At 40.1% G+C, this 19,774-nt stretch overlaps 1 protein-coding gene across 1 annotated transcript; it reads right to left on the bottom strand.

The window, feature by feature from the left end:
- Window positions 1–995: 995 nt before the first annotated feature.
- RXYLT1 (ribitol xylosyltransferase 1) lies at window positions 996–19,437 on the bottom strand. Its single transcript, XM_054187921.1, has 6 exons — window positions 18,956–19,437; window positions 18,217–18,387; window positions 17,115–17,217; window positions 10,974–11,288; window positions 7,458–7,628; window positions 996–6,354 (listed from the first exon to the last, which is right to left on the bottom strand). The coding sequence occupies exons 1-6, from the start codon at window positions 19,218–19,220 to the stop codon at window positions 5,937–5,939; spliced, it is 1,443 nt and encodes a 480-aa protein (XP_054043896.1). The 5' UTR covers window positions 19,221–19,437; the 3' UTR covers window positions 996–5,936.
- Window positions 19,438–19,774: the final 337 nt, after the last annotated feature.

A 19,774-nucleotide genomic window follows, 5' to 3' on the forward strand; every position in this document is an offset into this window, starting at 1 on the left:
TGAAAGAGAAGAATAACCAGTGTTTGTGCTAAAGCCTGTCAGATTCTTTCTTTGGGTCTTTTGAGCTTTTTCAGACAGAGATGGTTTACTCCGTCTTCTATAGCGTAGGACTGTTTTGATGTCTCTCACAAAATTTCAAGATTTGTTTATTATTCCCAGCTTTCCACCATGACAAAGGAAACCTTTTTTTTTTGTTATTTTTTTTTCTCCCAGTCAAAAGTAGAAGCAAAGAGATTCAACACAGACCTTCCCTGCGGTCATTTTTTAAACCGTCAGCTGGACAGTGGTGGTGGCAGTATCCCTGCTCTGCCCAAGCTGGACCAAAGGCTTGAACCTCGGTGTCTCACGTCACAGAGTATTTTGTCACAAATACAAAAAAGTAGTACATAAGCAGCCACAGAGGAAGATGTTTCAGCATCTCCTGCATAAATATTACTTAAGGTGGATATCTGCTCACGGCCTGGGACTACCCTTATTCTTCAGGAAAGAAGTCCATTGCAGAGGGAAAAACACGAGAAGAAAGAAATCACTTATGTAGAAACCTTGCATTTTGGGCCCTGAACAAATCTTTGATACAGCAAACTTCAAAATACGACATTTAACAGATTTATGCTGTTTGAATAACTTCATCTGAAAGAATCAGGCTAATTTCAGTCATTCAGAGATTCATTTTTCTTTATTTGTGGCCACCTGCACAACTTGCTGTCTTTCAATGGGTTGTATCTTCATCTGGATCTTAGCGCATGACTCATTTCTGTTTGATGCATTTATTTTGCATCTCGTATCTTCTGAAAATACACATTTAATGGAAACGGCATATAATACTTTAGTTCTGTTCTGTTTGTTTTAAACATGCAGTCCAAGCTACAAATGATATATTCCTGGAAATGAAAAAAATGAAGACCATAGGAATACCAACTAGGAAGCAATTTGAGGATACTTACCTAAAACTCTCCTTCTTTGATTAAGCTGCTGTAAGACTGGCTGAGAGAATGAGTCGTTACTTCATGACGTGCTTGACAAAACACATCTGTGTTGCAGGACTATGGATCAGAAACATCTTGTATCCTACTACAGCAGTGTTCACCGAGTTGCACTCAGGTGCCAAGGGTGCTCAGAGAAGAAAATGTGAATCACAAAGCATGTGCTGCCAGGGCACTGAAGACAATTAGGAGATAAGAGATGTTACCGTACAAACACCTGGCTGCGTGGCCAGCCTCTCAAAAATGGACAGTGGCTTTTGGGTACTCAACTAGAGAAATCTTAAAAGGTTCTTGATTTTCAAAACACGTAGCACGTTTCCTCTGAATACTGAGGCCTCTTTATGGGACCTTCGACCAGAGACGCTTAAAATACCAGCCACACTGAAACACCAGACACAGGGGACTATCATTACATAGCCTGTTTTGAAACCCTTTGCCTCACCATTTTACTGCCGTGTAGTTCCAGTTCCAAGATGCATTTTCCCTTAAACACTTCAGATGAAATACATCAGAAATGTACATAGGCATTAATCTTTTTTGGATTAGCATTCCTCTTGGCCCTCGGATTTCACCTCTAGTGCCTTTTCAGCTTTTATGTTCTTTAGAGTCACATGGAGAGATCTGAACACTCAAAGCAGTCCTCCATGCTCAGATTAGTAATAAAGATGTGAAAAGTATTTACATTGACTGACAAGACAGAAACACATACCCGTTTACTGGTTTTTATTGTTCAGGAGACACTGAGGAAATCTGGAAATTTGACCCACTCAAACAGTTTAGGTATCAATTGGTAACGTGACTTTTTGCAGGCTGTTTCCCTATCAAGAGGATTACCGCTCATGGATTATGGACCAGTGATTAGTAAGAAATCTATGCAATTCTTTGTAACTGCATAAGCTGCTAGGATGAGAAGAGCTTAGAACCACTGTCACTTTTGCTGCACAGCATGGTTTTCATAGCATCACTTTGGAGTGGTCCCAGAAGGGCTTGTTATACAAACTATTTAACTTACCTTTGTGGACTCAGAAAGCGAAAAGCAAACAACACAAAACCCTGGGATCCAATGTAAACCGTACGTCATCCTTTCAGGCACATTTTCATCAGGTCAGCTTTTTTTGGGGGGGGCTGATTCATCAAACCCATTGTGTAGGATTCACAGCACTATAGAAACATTAAAGTCCTTTTTAGTTACTGGAAAATGGCAGTCCCAACATGCCTTATGGTAGCAATTTTCTTGGAAGCAACAGTTTCTTAGGGCATGGTTGGAATTGCATTTGACGTACTTTTGTCTCTCCTAACGTCAGTCTTTATGAATGCGCCAAAATAAGCATTATCTTGTTCAACTGTCATTCATCTCTCCCATCCCAGTAGGAAGAATTCCTGGAAATATTTTAGGACTCCATAGCATAGAAGCTGCTTCCGAGTTTGCCCAGCTCTTAGTGGTTATTACTAATATGCAAGGTTTGCCAAGAAGTAACAGGATTTTATTTCTGTGGTTTTGCAAGTGTTTTGGTGAGGGCAATAAGCCAAGAGAGAAACTGGTGACTCCAGCACATAGTGATCCTAATTCATACTTAATAATTGCTGTGAGAAAGGCTTCTAGGAAACGGTTAGTTGTATCACTCTTTGTATAAGTTGCAGTCACGGAAAGTACCTAAAAATACCACAAAAACCTAACTATTGAAATACACTATCACAACTTAAATGTCCAAGATCAGTAAGCGATTGGCAGCCGGATCCTTTGCAAGCTAACTCCTTATCCACAGGATTACCAACAGTTACAAAGACTGCTTACGTTTTTTTGGAAACATATTGCTCTCTAGAAGCCCATCCTATCAATAGTTTACACCATGTTTTCACAGACACCCTTAACCAGTTCAGAATTATATAGGAAACAGTTACACTAAATTGTGGATCTGTTTCTTCTTAGGGCAAGGCAATGCAGCCTAATTTGTGAGGTCCTCATCAGCAGGACATACCTCTCATAATGAAACTGGTAGAATTATATATTCCGCACCCAGATCTAAGTGGGATGCAGAATACTGCATAATTAGCAATCTGTTTAACATTTCAGGTTACAATTGGCATTCTTGACTCCAGACAGGCTTGGTTCTGTGCAGAATTCCCTCTCCAACAGAGAGAGCACGTATAGTTATGAGAGGCCTCAGTCCCTGTTTTGTGGTCCGGAAAGCCATACTTCACCATCCCAGTCTCGAACCAGAGGGCTAACTGCAAGAACAGAGCATCCATTCTCCTCTCAGTATTAAACAACTGAAGTGATACTTCACCTTCTCACTGACGGTAGATACTATCTGCTCCCGCCTGGCTGTGTCATGCAGGGGATAAACTATCTTTTTCACCAGCAACTTAACTGCTTCCCTTCTTTTAAACCAGTTTCCTCTACCACTAATGAGACCTCCTCTTTGATTTCTTGTACCCCTCACCGTCTTTCTTCCCTCAGTCTCATACTTTTTTTTTGGCCAAGGTCCCTTTCATTGTCTTGCTTATCTCTGGATCCAAACAGGGTACGGAGGTGACAATTTTTCCAAATGAGGAAAGATTAGGAAATAAAAACAGGAGAACTATAATCTCTCCTACAAGTTGGACAGTGGAATAAGAAAATAATTAACATACTAGCAACCTGCCTAACATGTAAGGAACCCTCCCTTGGCTTCAAGATGTTTTGCTCTCTTTGCTCCATTGACACTGGAAATAGAACACAAGAAAAAACTTCTAGCGCTAATTCCTTCTGGACTAAAGCAGGTGAATTTGAAGCGTTAAGAATTGGTTAAATATAGATAAAATACAAATTACTTCTCTCTGAACTCCAAGAGCAGGCAAGCAGCTGCAATGTGAAACTCTGATAAAACTTTTGTGCATGTCTTGGCCTCCCTTAAGATTCAACTGCCACATGAGTTTGGAAATAAACTCACGCTTACTTAGAAATGATCAAATGAATAGCAGCACGTTTCTTCTATTGATGACCAAGTAACACACTGAACTGTTTTTCAGGCTTTGACTTGTATACCATTAAAGTTTTGTAGGAGCTACATCCTTTTATAAGAATCTAGGCTGACTGGAAAAGAATTCTCTCTTCACTGTTTTGTGCAGTTCCTTGAAATCCTGCAGGAGTGTTGAGAGATCTGCTGACTACCGGTTGAAAAATGCTGCTCTAGATCATTGCTCCGCAGCTTTGTAGCCTGTGTAGAAAGATTTTACTAGATGGAAATTACAGCAATTACACTACAATATTGCAGATACTCCAGCTTCCCCTAACCCTCTAAATGTTGTGTACTGCTGCGCAGATGGCTACCTCAGATCCTCAGTATGGAAATTTATGGTAAATTTGGTCTAACAAGGTCCACTTCTAAACAGGGCTCATCAGCTCAGTGCTGAATTGTAGGAGCTGAACTTCCAGTCTCAGCTGAATGGAGAACGTTTGCATTGTACTGCAACAGCATGGTGCTTCAGATAAAATGTGTGGATAGTCACAGGAAATTCATGTTAGACATACAATTCAGATTATTTGGGCCTAGATTATTTGTCTTCTGAGAGCATCTGCTAAGCATATGGACTCCCAGCTCCTAAAAATCCAGGTGTTCTGAAACATACCTTATTCCAGACCTAGACCAGACACTGTGAATATCATCCACTGTTAGCAAACTAAAGCCTGGTGGGTTTACATTTTAGGTTTTTTGGGAGTGGTTTTTTTTCGTTTTTTTGTTCGTTTATTTGGTTTTGTTGTTTTTTTTTTTTTTTTTTTACACAAAGAAGGGATACAAGAAAACTGAAAAAACCCCACACAGAAGTGCTCTTGTATGATACATCTTCCAGAACTAGGTAGTATCATTACACAAATGAATATTACTGAGCAGTACAGTTGCACTGGCTTTTGAATTCCTGCATGAGAATGAACCCATATGGCATGCTGATGTTTGACGACAGAAAACTGCCTACTACACCACCTTCAGTATGCCGCTGTTGTGCATGCGGTAACACTGCTCAGCCAAACACACTGAAGATAATAGCACACGCTCACTTCTGATGTACAAGAACAGTAACAGACCCCTTCGGCTACACTGAACAGAAACAGTTGAAACTGTTTGTTGTACATGTAGTACCATAAACATTCAATAATATACTTCTGCCATCTTTTGGAGTTGACAACTTTCAGCCGATTTTGAGAAATCAGATAAGCTACAAGCAAATTCATGTTTAAGGGCTGGTGTTCAGAATGTGCAGGTAATGAACGCTCCTGCAGCAATACTTCAGAAAGATATGTCCCAAGACTAAATGGAAATGAAAGAAAGCAATTTTCATACCTGACATTAAAAGGGAAAAATATTGCTATCAAATATCTCTAAGAAAGAGTTCTCTATTTTTACCTTGAAATGTACGTTTTTATTCCACAGTGTTTAATTAGCTTTATGGCCACTTTCTTGGAAATGAAATGTCGATCAAGTAAACAATTCACATTTTCAAAACAAGCACTTACCAGGATATATCTTAACGATTGTGCTAAACCTGGCAATTTTGCTATAATCATACTTTTCTTCTTTAGTCTACATAATAAATTACTCTGTACCATACAGCTTTCATTCTTCTCTTTTCTTCAAATACAACTGTCATACTCATGTTGGATTTTAACAAGTTCACATGCTCAAAGATATCCTCCTAAAAAAAAAAAATCAGGTCACACACCAACACGGAGATTGTAAAAACAATAATAAAATTGTTGTCGTTCTTATGGACTACCATCCTGCTAAGTCAACAACTTCTCTGAAAATTGTTAAGGAGGGAGGGCCAACCGTAGCTCTTGGCCAAGATAGCACAATTCTGTTGACTTCAAAAGGAATGCATCAGCCCTCTGAGATTTCTTTTGTACAAAAGCTTCCTCGGAAGGTTAATGGAAATTAAGCTTTCAATCTATTCTAGATTTTCAAAAGGGACAATTTACCCTTTATCACTGGGCAAAAATGAATTTTCCAAAGTATTAATGAATTTCTGTCTCATCCATGCTTTGAAGTTTTGATACCATTCTATAAGCTTTTTTCTCCTTTGAATCTTTTCTTGTAAGCTCATTTTTTTTTCTTTCTCTAGAACAGCAGGAAGCTCTTTCCAGTTTTTAATAAAGATAAACGGAGCCCCCATGGTTTTTAATAATTGTAATGGAGCACTGTGGTACATTGATGAATTTCCGCAATCACCCGGTGTCATTACATCTTCTATAACAGGCAGAGATCCATATGAACAAGCTTCATAAATTCTATAGCATTCCGTATTTATTCCTACTGGGCACAATGTCAAGTCACTCTGCAGCAAGGCGTCTTGATAGTTTTTGAAACTTTCATTTGTTTCTTGAGGCTGCCACCTAGGAAAGTGAAGGGGTTGAAAATTAACACTTTTCCCACAGGCACTGCAATGAAAAAATAGATATATGCTTTAATTTCAATTATTTATAAAACTGAAAATGCTGTCAATGTAAAAATTTTATATTACACACCCAATCAACAGGCTTTTAGTTCTAGTCCTAACTATTCTTAAAGAGTCTTCTAAAAAATTATTGAAAATGTCACTGTTAAAAATAGATTGTAACACTTTTTATGTATGATCCTTTTAGGAAATTATTAATACTCAGAAGTGTAAGAGGCAAACTGAAACTCTATTTTAAATCTTCTGCATGACTTGGATGACGCATATGTCAATTTACTTCACAGCAGAGTTCAGAAATAGACATACAGGGAGACACTCGATGGACTTTTTAATGAATTTTTTTTGGCCTCGAATACTTTGAATCAGCAGAGGTTTGCTCTTCAAAAGTTCGGATGTAAAGCAATCTGTTAACCTGAAATCATCTGCCTGAAGTGCCTCAGAACGTCTGCGAAATTAAGAGTTTATGTCACAGATACAATCCACGTCCTGAGATTCTTCATCGGGGTAACTGAGGTCTTCCTAAGCACTGCTGAGCCTGCTGTCAAACATTTCACAGCTGTTGCTTGGCAAAATTAAGAAATACAATCAGAACCCTATTCCCGTTAGTCAAAAGATCCGTTCTACCTACTTGAAATAAAAAAGACCCATTCTGTATAGATTAAATCCACTCTCTTATATGGAACACAACAAAATACATCAGTCTCTTTCTTCTGGTAACACATTAATACACACAAGGTGCAAGACAAATATTTCTTCTCCCACCATAATCAACTGTATACAAGAAAAAAAAGATGGTATTCATATGTAGTATACATAGGAGATTTTTGTATGTATTAAAAAATATGCTTTACGTAAAATATAGCAACAGAAAGGCCATTACATTATGAAGACCTATATAAAGAGTCTCGGCAACGTTCTCTCTTTTAATGATGACTGGTTACTTTTTAGTTGTACTATTTTTTTAACTGTCAGGAAAGGATTGCTAATAATGAACTAGACAAAAAAGTCTGAATATTTTCGCAAAGTAAATCAAAGTCTTACTGTTCTCTGGCTGCAATCCAGCAAAGTTTATCAAGCCCATCCTGCTTCAGAATTTCCATTAGGGTTTCCCTGGAAGAGTTCTTATAGACTGTTCCTAAGAAATTACATAGATGTGATCTTGGATCATGTAGCATTGACCAGCTGGGTTCTACAACTGGAAAATTTCTGTAGCTGTAAAAACAATGTATACATTAGATAATGATAACGTTTTATGTCAAAGAAAAAAACATTTTGCACCATTTCATCTTTGCTGTAGCAGAGTCTAAGACTAAACCCATCTATTTGTTGCCAATCAACATCTATAACCGAGTAAACCAGTGCCAGTCCTGTCCTAAAAGTTGATTTTTATTCCCTTTGTTCCCACTACTCTCTTCACAGACATTCCAGAATACTTATGTCATCTTTCGACATCAGAGATGCTACGTGTGCATGTTAAAAAATGTCCCTGAGAAACAAGCTTTTTCAAAAGCAGCTGTTCTTGGCACAAATGCTAGTTTTCACTGAAATGGCCAGGTTAATGGTAGCTATGGAGTTTAAGTCTCAGCTACCTTAATCTCCGTGCATCCTTACCAACTGAAAATACCACTGGTAACCTCTCAAAGGAAAATGTCACTTTGACCTGGGTAGATTTCATTAATATAATCTTTTGGCTACGACATAGCTTGTCATACAAGCCATTTAACTTGTCTTTTTGGACTCAACCAAACCAATGCAAAATCCTGGGATCCAATGTAAACTGTATGCCATCCTTTTAGACATGTTTTCACCAATCAGGCATTTTTTTTTTTTTACCGATTCCTTAAATCTTACATCACTTATTTTGGTCAGCATGACAGCTAATGAAACACTGCTTCAGCTGAAGGGCTGGCACTAAATTTTTTCACTACATAAAGTTAATATATTTTCTGGAACAGATGCATGTTAAAAAAGTTTCTGCTCCTATGCATTCTCAAATTAAGACAGATATTCCTTCTAATTCTATTATTTTTGATGGATCACTGTTCTACTTCCCTGTTATTTCTATTTTGTAAGAAAATCTATACCTTGATCCCAGTTCTTTACTGGTTTCAAAGGTAGTCTCTACTTTATTTCTCAATGATTTCTTCATCGCTATTAATGGTTCTGTGAAGACATATTCACTTTCTTCACCTTCCCAAATTTTGATGGAACAGTCCTTTCCTAGTTCTTTTACCTGATTAATATTAATTTACTTTCAGAAAACCATTTTTCTCTCATGCCAAATATTTTTGCAGGATTCTACATCTTCACTTCCCCTCTTCACTGGGAAAATCTGTCCCATTCGCATACCTTTAACCACAATTTTAGAACTGTTGGTGCACGATGGCTGCAAAACCCCATTCTGATAACTGATCTGTCTTTCTCCACCCAGCTTTACACACCAGTTTACTGTTGTAACTGTTGTTGCTTTCTGTTACCTGTCACCTTAATCTTGGCATCTCAAAACTCGAACTTCTCTTTGCTTAGGAACTTCCAATGCCATCAATTCTCTGACACCATCAAGAATCCACATGTAGTGTATTTCAATGACACTGTGAGCAAGTTCAAGCTATGTATAAAAACACCGTACAGTTTGCCAACTGTCTCAATACAGGAAATTGAATTCAAATTCAACACAAGATATGAAAATAATTCTGTATTCTTTTCATCTTGTATTACCATGATAAGTAGCCAAAACACCATTAACTCTGTTAATAAGGAGTAAGCTGGAAAAAAATACAACTAACTGAATCAAACCTTTATGTACTCCACATAAATAATTTGAGTAGTTAAATATAAGAAAAAGATTTTTGTGGCTAAGCAGTTAAGCCAGCCAACATTACTGTAATACTGTAGTATACTGATTTCGAACATGAAGCATACAATTTCCTTTTGAGGGCTACAACAGGGGTTAAAGAAAGTACCACCAGTATCATCCCTTTCTTAAACAAGCAGCAGTTGGAACCTAATTACATAAATCACAGAATCACGGAATTTTTCGGAGTTGGAAGGGACCTCTAGAGATCATCTAGTCCAACTCCCGTGCTAGAGCAGGATTGCCTAGAGCACATTACTCAGGACTGCATCCAGGCGGGTCTTGAAAGTCTCCAGAGAAGGGGACTCCACAACCTCCCTGGGCAGCCTGTTCCAGTGCTCTGTCACCCTCACCGTAAAGAAGTTTTTTCTCATATTTATTCGGAACTGCCTATGTTCCAGCTTGTGCCTGTTACCCCTCGTCCTGTTACTGGGAACAAAAGAGTCTGGCTCCATCCTCCTTAAACCCACCCTTTAGATACTTGTATGCCATAATAAGGCCTCCCCTCAGCCTTCTCTTCTCCGGACTAAAGAGTCCCAGCTCTCTCAGCCTTTCCTCATAAGGGAGGTGCTCCAGTCCCACAATCATCTTTGTTGCCCTACGCTGGATTCTCTCCAGTAGTTCCCTGTCTCTCTTGAACTGGGGAGCCCAGAACTGGACACAGTATTCCAGTTGTGGCCTCACCAGTGCAGAGTAGAGGGGGAGAATGACCTCCCTTGACCTGCTGGCCACACTCTTCCCTATGCAGCCCAGAATTCCGTTAGCCTTCTTGGCAACAAGGGCACATTGCTGGCTCATGGATAATTTACTGTCTACCAAGACCCCCAGATCCTTTTCTTCAGAGCTGCTTTCCAGCGGGTCCACCCCTAACCTATACTGGTGCCTGACATTCTTCCTCCCCAGGTGCAGGACCCTACACTTGTCCTTGTTGAACCTCATTAGGTTCTTTTCTGCCCAGCTCTCCAGCCTGTCTAGGTTATGCTGGATGGCAGCACAGCCCTCTGGGGTGTCAGCCACCCCACACGGTTTGGTATCATCAGTGAACTTGCTGAGCATACACTCTGTCCCCTCGTCCAGGTCGTTGATGAATACGTTAAACAATACCGGTCCAAGTATTGACCCCTGGGAGACACCACTGGTTACAGGCCTCCAACTTGACCCTGCTCCATTAATCACAACCCTCTGAGCCCTGTCACACAGCCAGCTCTCAGTCCACCTCACTGTCCCCTCGTCTACTCCACACTTCCTCAGTTTCCTAAGGAGGATGTTATGAGAGACAGTGTCAAAAGCCTCGCCGAAGCCAAGGTAGATGACGTCTGCTGCTCTGCTCTCATCCAGCCAACCAGTTATAACATCATAGATTCCCACGTCACTGGTACACATTACATCAGCAGTTATGATAAATCTCAAGAGCAAATCTGCTGAACAAAAAATAAACAAACACAATACCCCACAAGACACAGGTTCATTTTTTTAAAGTTCCCTAAATCTTAGCATTCTTTTCCTCTGTTACCATTTTCATTGCTAAATGCAATTTCCAAAGATTCCAATGCTTGATTTAAAAAATCATTAACAGGATCATATTCTACAGTTTACTGACTATAATTATTGTTTTGGGTATCAGCAGTAACATTCAGACGTATTTTCCAAACCTCATGCATAATAATTAAGTCTCAATTGTAATTTGTGTCTCTAGCACTTACGTAGCTACTCCTAAAGGCCACTGGAAAATATCTTCTTCATTTACCAACGCGTAGTCATATGTAACGAAGAGTAGATTTACAAATCCTCCGTGTCTTTTCAGGTATGGTTGAATCCATTCATTGCTGCACTGCTCATTTCCAAGCAGCACAACCGCTACGTGCTGTATTTTGTGAGTCTGAATTAACGTTTGTGCATAATGCAACCACTGAGTGGCGTAAGTGATCTTTGCTTTTTCTCTTCCATTCAGAACAAGCACAACGTTTTCAGCTTCAACCGAGAAGTAGCCAGGAACTACAGATGGACCAGTGATGAAGCTGTGAAAACCAAAATACAAACAGTAAACATCCTTAAAACAAATTATTGACCTTAATCCCCTAAATATCCTTACTAAACAGTCTGTACTCCAGATATATTTTTTCTTCAATAAAGTAAATGCAATACACTGCAAAGTAACTGTGCAACTGTAACCATTTGTGTTGTTAATATCTACAGCTATAACACAGGAATAAGGCTGCCTTCATCTTTACCAAGGGAAAAGAAGGAGATTTAGACTTAAATGAAAATAAGGTATTTTGTCAATAAATCAGAACTACTGCCACATTCAAACATTCAACTTTAAAAGAAGGATGTGCTTTTACGTTCACTAAAGGCCAAACTTTTTATTAATTCCAGTAATAACCAATGAATACAGTATTAGAACAAGAGAGAGGCTCTCCCAAACATCTGTAAGTGTATACTAAACCAGGTATCAGCATGAGGAACAACCGGGTGGTCTAGCATACTGCTTTTCTCAGTAATTTTGGTTAAGGTTAGACCAAAAAAAAGACTGTCTCATCTGATACTGAGTAAAACCTATAACACAAGAGGTACGTATCTAAAAGTAAACTTAACTTGCTTGTGTGACCCAGGTCAAATTTGACACTTTGATACAAGCTAGTTAGCAGAAACCTTTTAGGTAGAAAATTGCATTTCTAGATCTTGCATGCATGTATTTATTTCACAGAGGAATTTCAATCATGTAGCAGAATCATTACATCACTGATCATTTACAAGTATCCAACAACAGCCATTTATGAACTGCAATGAAGCAAACCAGTGTTTGCCAGCTCCTGCTCTTCAGTCAATTGCTGTGTTAACAGACTATCAACTGAACTCACAGGATTAGTGATTACACAGCTTGTGAAAGAGTCGAGGGAAAAAAACCTAGCAATATTTTTTTCTTTTTCTTTTTTTTTTTTAGGAGTCAATGAAATGTTAGTTTTCTAGGTCTTCTGCATTACCGTAGCTTTTCAGCTACCAGCTAAACTTAATTTAGAATGAGCATGAGTTTTAACTCATGAAGTGCTGAGACTGACAGCTAGTTTCAGCTTAAGCATGCCTCATGAGGAAAAGTAAATTCACAGCAAAAGCTGTAAAAACTATGCCAGTGAGGATATCTGAAGCAGACTGACTTTAGGCAAGCATATTCTAAACCTGAGCTAAGATGACATGCTGCTGGCTCAGTGGGAGTGGCATATTTTGGAACAAAGATTCATCAGACTTATGATTTGGAATCAAGACTCTTAATAGAGTCAAAGTAAGCCAGGTCAAGACTTAAATCCAAAGTTTAACAGACAATGGGAAAAGATCACTGGGATTTGTAAGAGAAAACACCTTGAGCATCAGAATGCCTAAAAAAGTGAACAGGATATGTAGCTGATCCAGTGATCACCTTGTAAAAAGAGACATGGGTAAAAAGGGTTTTCTCTACGGACATAGTGCTGTGAGGCTATCAACTTTACAGGACAGGTGCGGAAGCAATGACCTGTGTGTTGGAAAATATGAAGTTTAACAGCATGAAATTGCAGTGGGGAAAAAAGTAACACTATGGAAATCTCACACTTGAATAATAAAAACACGGTGCTAAGGTTGTACTATTAACTCCCCATCTGAATACAACAGGGATTGGGAAATACAAGGGAGATTACAGAAGCTGCAAAATTAAGACAGTAGTACTAAGAGATTTTCATGAATCACATGTAGGCTAGATCAATGCCTCATCAGTATGATATGTGGAGATTACACTTTTGGACTCAGTAAATCACTTGCTTCCTATAAAGTCCTTGTTTTTCCTCACTAGTCTTAGAACCCATACAAAAAGATGCGACTCCAGACTTGAGTCTTCCTGACCTAATTCCAAAGGTGTTAGTCAGACAGCTACTCTGTAATAGCAATACGATTAAGTTTAACATTGCAGCAGGAGAGAACACATCACATACATCCAGCATACAGATACTCGATATGCAATAAATTAATTACTTAAAAATGAGACAATAAAGAACTCTGAAAGGACGAGCCCAAATAACAAGCAGCTTGCAAGCTGTTCAAAAACACTGTATAAGAAGCCCAGGCAGGCTGTGTGCCTCAATCCAAAAAGGAAACATCCCCCCACAGCCCCAAACCCATATGGCATAATAGAAAAGTTAGGGACGCTGTCGAAGTGCAAAGGCCAGAATTGAAAACAATAAAAAACTTGCCCAAACAAGAAGCTCATATGAGCAAAGCTCGGAAAATACTGCTGGCGAAATGCAAACAGAAAATGAAGGTTAAAAAGTAATTTGAAAAGCACCTTGTAAAGGAACGTTCTGGCTGATAGTAAAGGTTCTTTAAATATATGAAAAACAAAATATATAAAAAATATACCAAAAAGACAACTACAGAACTAGGGAGACTACTTGAGAATAACAGCTTAAAAAGCATTTAAAAAGGGATGACAAAGTCATAGCAAAGAAGATTCCCGCACCTAACTCATTCTCTTCAGCAAGAAATACAAGGTAAAACACCACAAGTATTGTATCAAATGGAGAATTTGGCCCTGGATAGCATTTACTTGCAAGTTCTCAAGGAATACAGATAGGAAAATTGCAGAACTGCTGGCAAAGGTATGCAGCTGTCATTATGAAGTGACGCTGTGCCTGATGAGAAAGAGTCTGCTGGTGTCACTCCCATCTACAAAAACAACTTGAGAGGACCCTGGAGAAGAGAAGTATGACTTCCCTCTCTGCAAGAGACTATAATAAATAGTAAGATCACTGGATCTTAGCAAAAGGCGTGATCACTGATCACATACATGGATAAGCACTGCTGGAAACGAGTAATCCTGTCTCACTAATCTGATGGAGATCTATGAGTTTGTCAATAAGAATACAGATAAAGGAGATCCAGCAGACATAGTCTATCTGGATTTTCAAAAAGCTTCATCAAAGGCTACTAAGGAAACTAAATCACCACAAGCTGTCCTTGGCGGAATCCTCTGGCAGGCAAAGAAACCTTTGCCGGTTAACTCTGTTGCCCAATATGCTTTCATTCTGGCATGAATCAAGATGGTTGCAGTTTGCATAAGGAGGAAAGGAGAATGGGACTGAAGACCTGCTGAACAATGGGGTCTAACAGGGACGGGCGGGGGGGGGGAAGGCAGCTGAATGTTTAATCAGAGAGGGTGTGACTCTCGGTGGAACAGAAATTTAGGAATGATCTTACTTAATGTTAAGAGATAAGAAGTTTGGCACTCCCTGCTCTACAACATCCTCCTAGATGACAGGAGAGAAGGATGTGAATTGCTTCAGGCCAAGGAAAGTGCTAAACCCTGCTCTCCTACTTGAATGAACGTGCCAACATGTCACTAAAATACACAGCTATGCGGTTCCTTCTCCACCCGTGTTTTTAAATAAATGTCCCTGCATTTCATGTAGAAGTTGATACTTCTACTATTCTTTAGGCAAATTCTTTAATAAAAACCTGAAGCCATCAAAATCTGTATTAAATATGTGTATTCTCCATCCTAAATATATGAAATGGACTTATTCATGCAACTGTGTTCAAGTGATATTTTGGCGTTTTTGTGTCTTTAGATTGATGTTCTTTAAAAACATTCATGAGAGCTCTATGTTTCAACAATCATTAGACTTACCACAAAAAAACTGCACAGCAGCACATATTCTACAAATGTCACCTCAGCTAGTTCCCTCTAGCCTCATCTACTAATCAAATGGAGATAATTTACCTCAGCCAGGCAATAAAGTCAACAATTCTAGAAAATCTTATAACCAGCTAGCAGCCAAAATCATGCACTGATTCTTCTTACAAAAAAATACAACATAATATTTCAATTTGACTAAAAAGTAGAACTTCAGCTATTTCGTTTCAGAAACTTAATCATTAAAATAACAGTTATATTTGCATATTTTCTATACGTTGCACAAGTTCCTACTAGCCTGTCAAATTTTAGCCTCTGTTACGTTGGTACCAAACTTTATATTTTTATAGGACCTAGCGTTCACATTGGTTAAAATAAAGACTCTATTATCCCTGGTTCCACTAAACATAACAAGATATTTAAATGCTAGTATAGAAGTCTTTCTTTGAGAGACACATACCCAAGTAACCATGTGAGGTTATTATTCATCCGAAACAGGCACACCAGAGAGAAAATAACCATAATCAATCAAGTGACAGACTCATTAAGTGCAGCAAATTATGTTCATATTATAAACATGAAAAGCAAGGCTTGAAAAAAATCCTCATGTCCATACCAAGAAGACAATCTATCTGGTAGAATGTCATTGATTTCTATAGCTTCTGAGATTTTAATTCCGGAGATAAAAAAGTCTCTTCCCACCAAGGTAATGGTGCAGGCACCGCTCCCTATTCAAAGAACTGGGGAGAATTCAAAGAAAGTATTGTATCCTTTCTCCAAATTCATGAATGGAAAGCTCTACTGCTCTGTCAAGGAGACTACCAAGATGCAGTAGCATCATTCATAGCTGATGCTACTTGTAGGATCAAGTTATATTTGCAGACAAGGAATACAGATTTTTGGTTTTTTTAAAGAGTATATAATTTCACCTGTTTCCTTAGATGTAAGACGGACTTTAATAATTGCTATGTTTAAATCAAGCCTATGTGTCTTTCTAGAAAACATTTTTTAACCACCCACTTATGAATGTGATGTAAGCATTACTGAAAAGATTCTATGCCCTGTACCATGTACACAGTCAGATAGACAATTCAGTGATAAAAACCTTTTGTGATCACTTAAAAAAATCCCTTTTAATTCAAAATCACATATTTACTTCAAACATTATCTGCAAACTTCAAATAGAACTCCCTGTCTTGTTGTGTAAGGAAAAACACCTTTCTGAAGCAACATATTTTTCCGAAGTTAAATTCACTTCGGCGTGTCATTTATGCTTTTAAAGAAAACTTTTTTAACAGATGGGTAGGAGAGCTATTACTGCAAACTGGACAAATAGATGAAAAATCCTTCAGCTTTCACTGTATCTTTACAGAAACCCTTAAAAATGGTATTAAAAGGACCTTAGAGAAAAGTTCTGTATCATGCAGTAAATTATATAAATCCTTAGACAACAACTTTAAAACATGCATGTTCACAGATCAAAATCCTTTTTTAAAGCAAACAATGTTTCAAGTGTCATCTTCCTTTACATATAAAATTAAGCTTTGCAAATCATGTAGTTAACTAGACGCTAGGTCTTGCAGGTTGTTTTTGTTTTAAATAGAAACAAGCTATGGTTTTGATACAATACTATTTAGGAATGAATGAGTGAAGTCCCTTTTCCCTGAATACAACAGAAACCAAACAGCAGGAGACTTCTTACTTCACAGCCCCAAAGTTCTTTCAGTCAACTGTCAGCCTCAAACCCCAGTTCTTATCCTTTTCTCAGGGTTCTACTTCCCCCGTTCCTGAGGCCTCCTGGCTGCCTTCCCTCTCAGCATTTTTAAGTCTTTCCACATTTCTTTCAAATACACAAATCTTCGTAAAACAGCAGATGAAATTGCTCCCTAGTTTTCTATTTTTTCATAGGGACAGGTTTGGGCTACAGTTTGCTGGTTTTATCAAGTATGTGTTTCCATGAAAAAATGTGACCGTTCCTTGTGGCAATTTTGAATGAGAAGTTGTGTGCATATTCTTCAGTTATCAAAACATAACAAAATGAAAGTATTTGCAACTGATATTAAAACACCTGGAACTCTGAGATAGACAAAATAATGCACCTGTGCATCTTACCACGCTCTTTAACTTTCCAATGCATCATTTGTTAAAGTTAACACAACTGAAGTCAACATCATGCAGCTAATACCTGAAATATGTTTTTCCTGCTTTTTGGCTTCCTTCTCTCCACTGTGCACTCACATCATCTGGCTGAAGATGCCCTCCAAAAATATGTTGCCAAAGGTAGAGACCTACATAAATGAAGATATGATGGAGAATTTGAATGCATGGATCTTGCCTACTCTACACTCCCAGCAAATACAGAAAAAGTATTTCTGGGAAATGAAAAAGCATAAGAACATGGGAAAAAAAAACCCATCAGAGCTTCCTATACAATATGGACATTGTTTCCCAAATTCCGTATGACTTGGAATTAGTTAAGATGAATTTTTCACACATCGGGGCATTTAAAAAGATTCTTTGGCTGTCAAAATATCAGTAGATGAAGATATACCACACTACCACATATGTTAGCACCTCCTACCACTTAAAAATGAGCAAATATTAAACAGCATTTTAATGACAGGCATAGGTGTCTTAAGCTTTTGTGAAACGCATCAAATTTTTGTGATAGAATGCATCACCAATGTGTTTTACAATGCTACATGAAAGTTCAAGTGAAGCCAGAAATACATTTTCAAAAAAGCTAAAATAATAACAGTGATATGTCTTCAGCAGCAGTTAAAGAGCTTGAGAAGACCTTTGCCCACAGTTTATGTAGAGACTTGGTGTATTCCACAATAGGAGAATTTCCAAGTTCAATGGCAGTAGTACTGCAATACAGAAAATACCTTATTTCTCACTGTGTGATTCTTTATTTCACAAAGTGTAAATGTGACAAAAATAAATATTCTGTTATTGCCAAGTAAAAGGCCTGTCCTTGTGTGGTACTGTAAACTAGATTGGATTAAAAAAGTAACCGTGTTTCTCTGCCATTTGAACCATTTTCTTTGACACATGTGAAAAATAGCCTTGAAAAGAACTGATACAAAGAAACTGGAGTCTAACTACTCTCATATCAGTATTAACATAATTTTGAGTAACAGCTACCACTTCTTTAATGCTCTTCACGTACAGATATCCATATTATTTCATCATATATATAACTTTCAGTTATTAAAAAAACAGCAGAGAAAAGTGCTATATCAGAAAATTTGAGTGATTAATGGACATTGATTGCCCCTGCTTACCAATTGCTGCTTTGCCCCAGATCTGTACTCTAAGACTGGTTTGTTCTAGGTGAGATCGTGCATTTTTTATCATTTTAAGATTAGCTTCGTATCTCTGCTGAGAAGCAAGCAGCTCGTTTTTCTCCTCCCCTTCCCATGGATTCCACTCTTCGTTTCCCGCGGCAACATGATCTAGGACACCGAAAAGCATAATACGGCGTGAGAAGAACAGATTTATGAGTTTAGAAAAGGGATGGATTTTCTTCAATTCAAAATTCCAAGGAGGTACCTGACCACACACACACACACGCACACGCACACACAGACACAGACACACACACACAGACACAGACACACAGACACACACAGACACACACAGACACACACAGACACACACACTCACACAGACACACACTCACACAGACACACACTCACACACCCCCCCCCCCCTCCTCCCTTCCCCGCCGCCGCCGGGCCCAGTGCCTCACAGCGCACCCGCGAAATGGCCGCCGCCAGCGCAGGCCCGGCGGCGGCGAGAAGCTGCGGCCCCGGTCTCCCTGACGGGCTGCCTCCGGGCCCCCCCGCAGCTCTGTCCTCGGCTTGGCCCAGGCTTTCCGGGACGGGGAGAACAACCAGGGAGGGCGCCGAGGCCTCCCTGGCGCAGGCAGGAGCTGACAGACCGCGTCGGCCCCGCATCAAACCCGACGCCCCCCGTCCCCGCGGCAAGGGCGGCTCGGAGCGGCCCCGCCGCCGCTCTCACCTCGCGGGCCGCGGCGGTCGCGGTGGGGCGGGCGGGGGGCGGCCGTGCGGCGGGGCCGGAGGAAGACGGTGTAGGCCGCGTAGAGGGAGAAGAGGCCGTAAGCGACGATCAAGGCGGAGCACAGCCGCTTGCGAGCGCCCCGCATCCCGCCCGCCGCGGGCGGAGGCCCCGGCGGGGAGCGCCGTGAGGCGGAGGCGGGAGGGGCCTCCGCCCGCCGCCCTGGGCTTCCTTCCCTAGTGAAGAGGCTTGGAGCCCCCCCTACCATGACCTGCCTCTGCCCCAGCAGCCCCCGCCCCGGGCATTGCCGTTGCGGCCTCACGCTGAATGCGAGAAGACACTTGTCCCGTAGTGGCTCGAGTCCCGAGTCCCGGCCTCGTCCCCTTCCACCGTGGTGCCGGTGTGGGATGTCCCGATGGTGCCGGGGGTCTCCTGCCCGCGGCTCGGGGCAGCCGCCTCCGCGGCGTGCTCTCCTCCTCCTGCCGAGGGCTTCCCAAGTCTGTCAGAGAATGGATATGCCCTGAAGATTGAGTCAGGAGCATTGCACAGCTTCAGCCTGTCGAAGGTATATAACTACAGGTCACCTTTCGATATACGTGGTCCCAGTGTGGGCCGCTTCAGGCTGTTGAATGGACATAAATACACGTCCCCTTTTGATATATGCAGTCCCGCCGTGGGCCAGAGCTGCCTGCGGTCCGTGCCTGGCATTTCAGTGCCTCCTTCTGCCACGAGCTGCAGGATGCTGTGGTGTAGACCAGATTGTAAATGGGTGGGTGAGCAGCACTGTCAAGTCATGGGAATTCTATGTAATGGGGAAAGTTG

The sequence above is a fragment of the Rissa tridactyla genome, chromosome 1 (genome assembly GCF_028500815.1).
Source record: "Rissa tridactyla isolate bRisTri1 chromosome 1, bRisTri1.patW.cur.20221130, whole genome shotgun sequence".
Lineage (NCBI taxonomy): Eukaryota > Metazoa > Chordata > Aves > Charadriiformes > Laridae > Rissa > Rissa tridactyla.

Coding starts and splice junctions, on each gene's coding strand:
- RXYLT1 (XM_054187921.1), bottom strand. CDS start 19,220: ATGGTAGGGGGGGCTCCAAGCCTCTTCACTAGGGAAGGAAGCCCAGGG. Junction 7,629..10,973: donor TGGCCTTTAGGAGTAGCTAC/GTAAGTGCTAGA, acceptor TTGTTTTTACAG/CTACAGAAATTTTCCAGTTG. Junction 6,355..7,457: donor TGGATTGCAGCCAGAGAACA/GTAAGACTTTGA, acceptor TCACTTTCCTAG/GTGGCAGCCTCAAGAAACAA.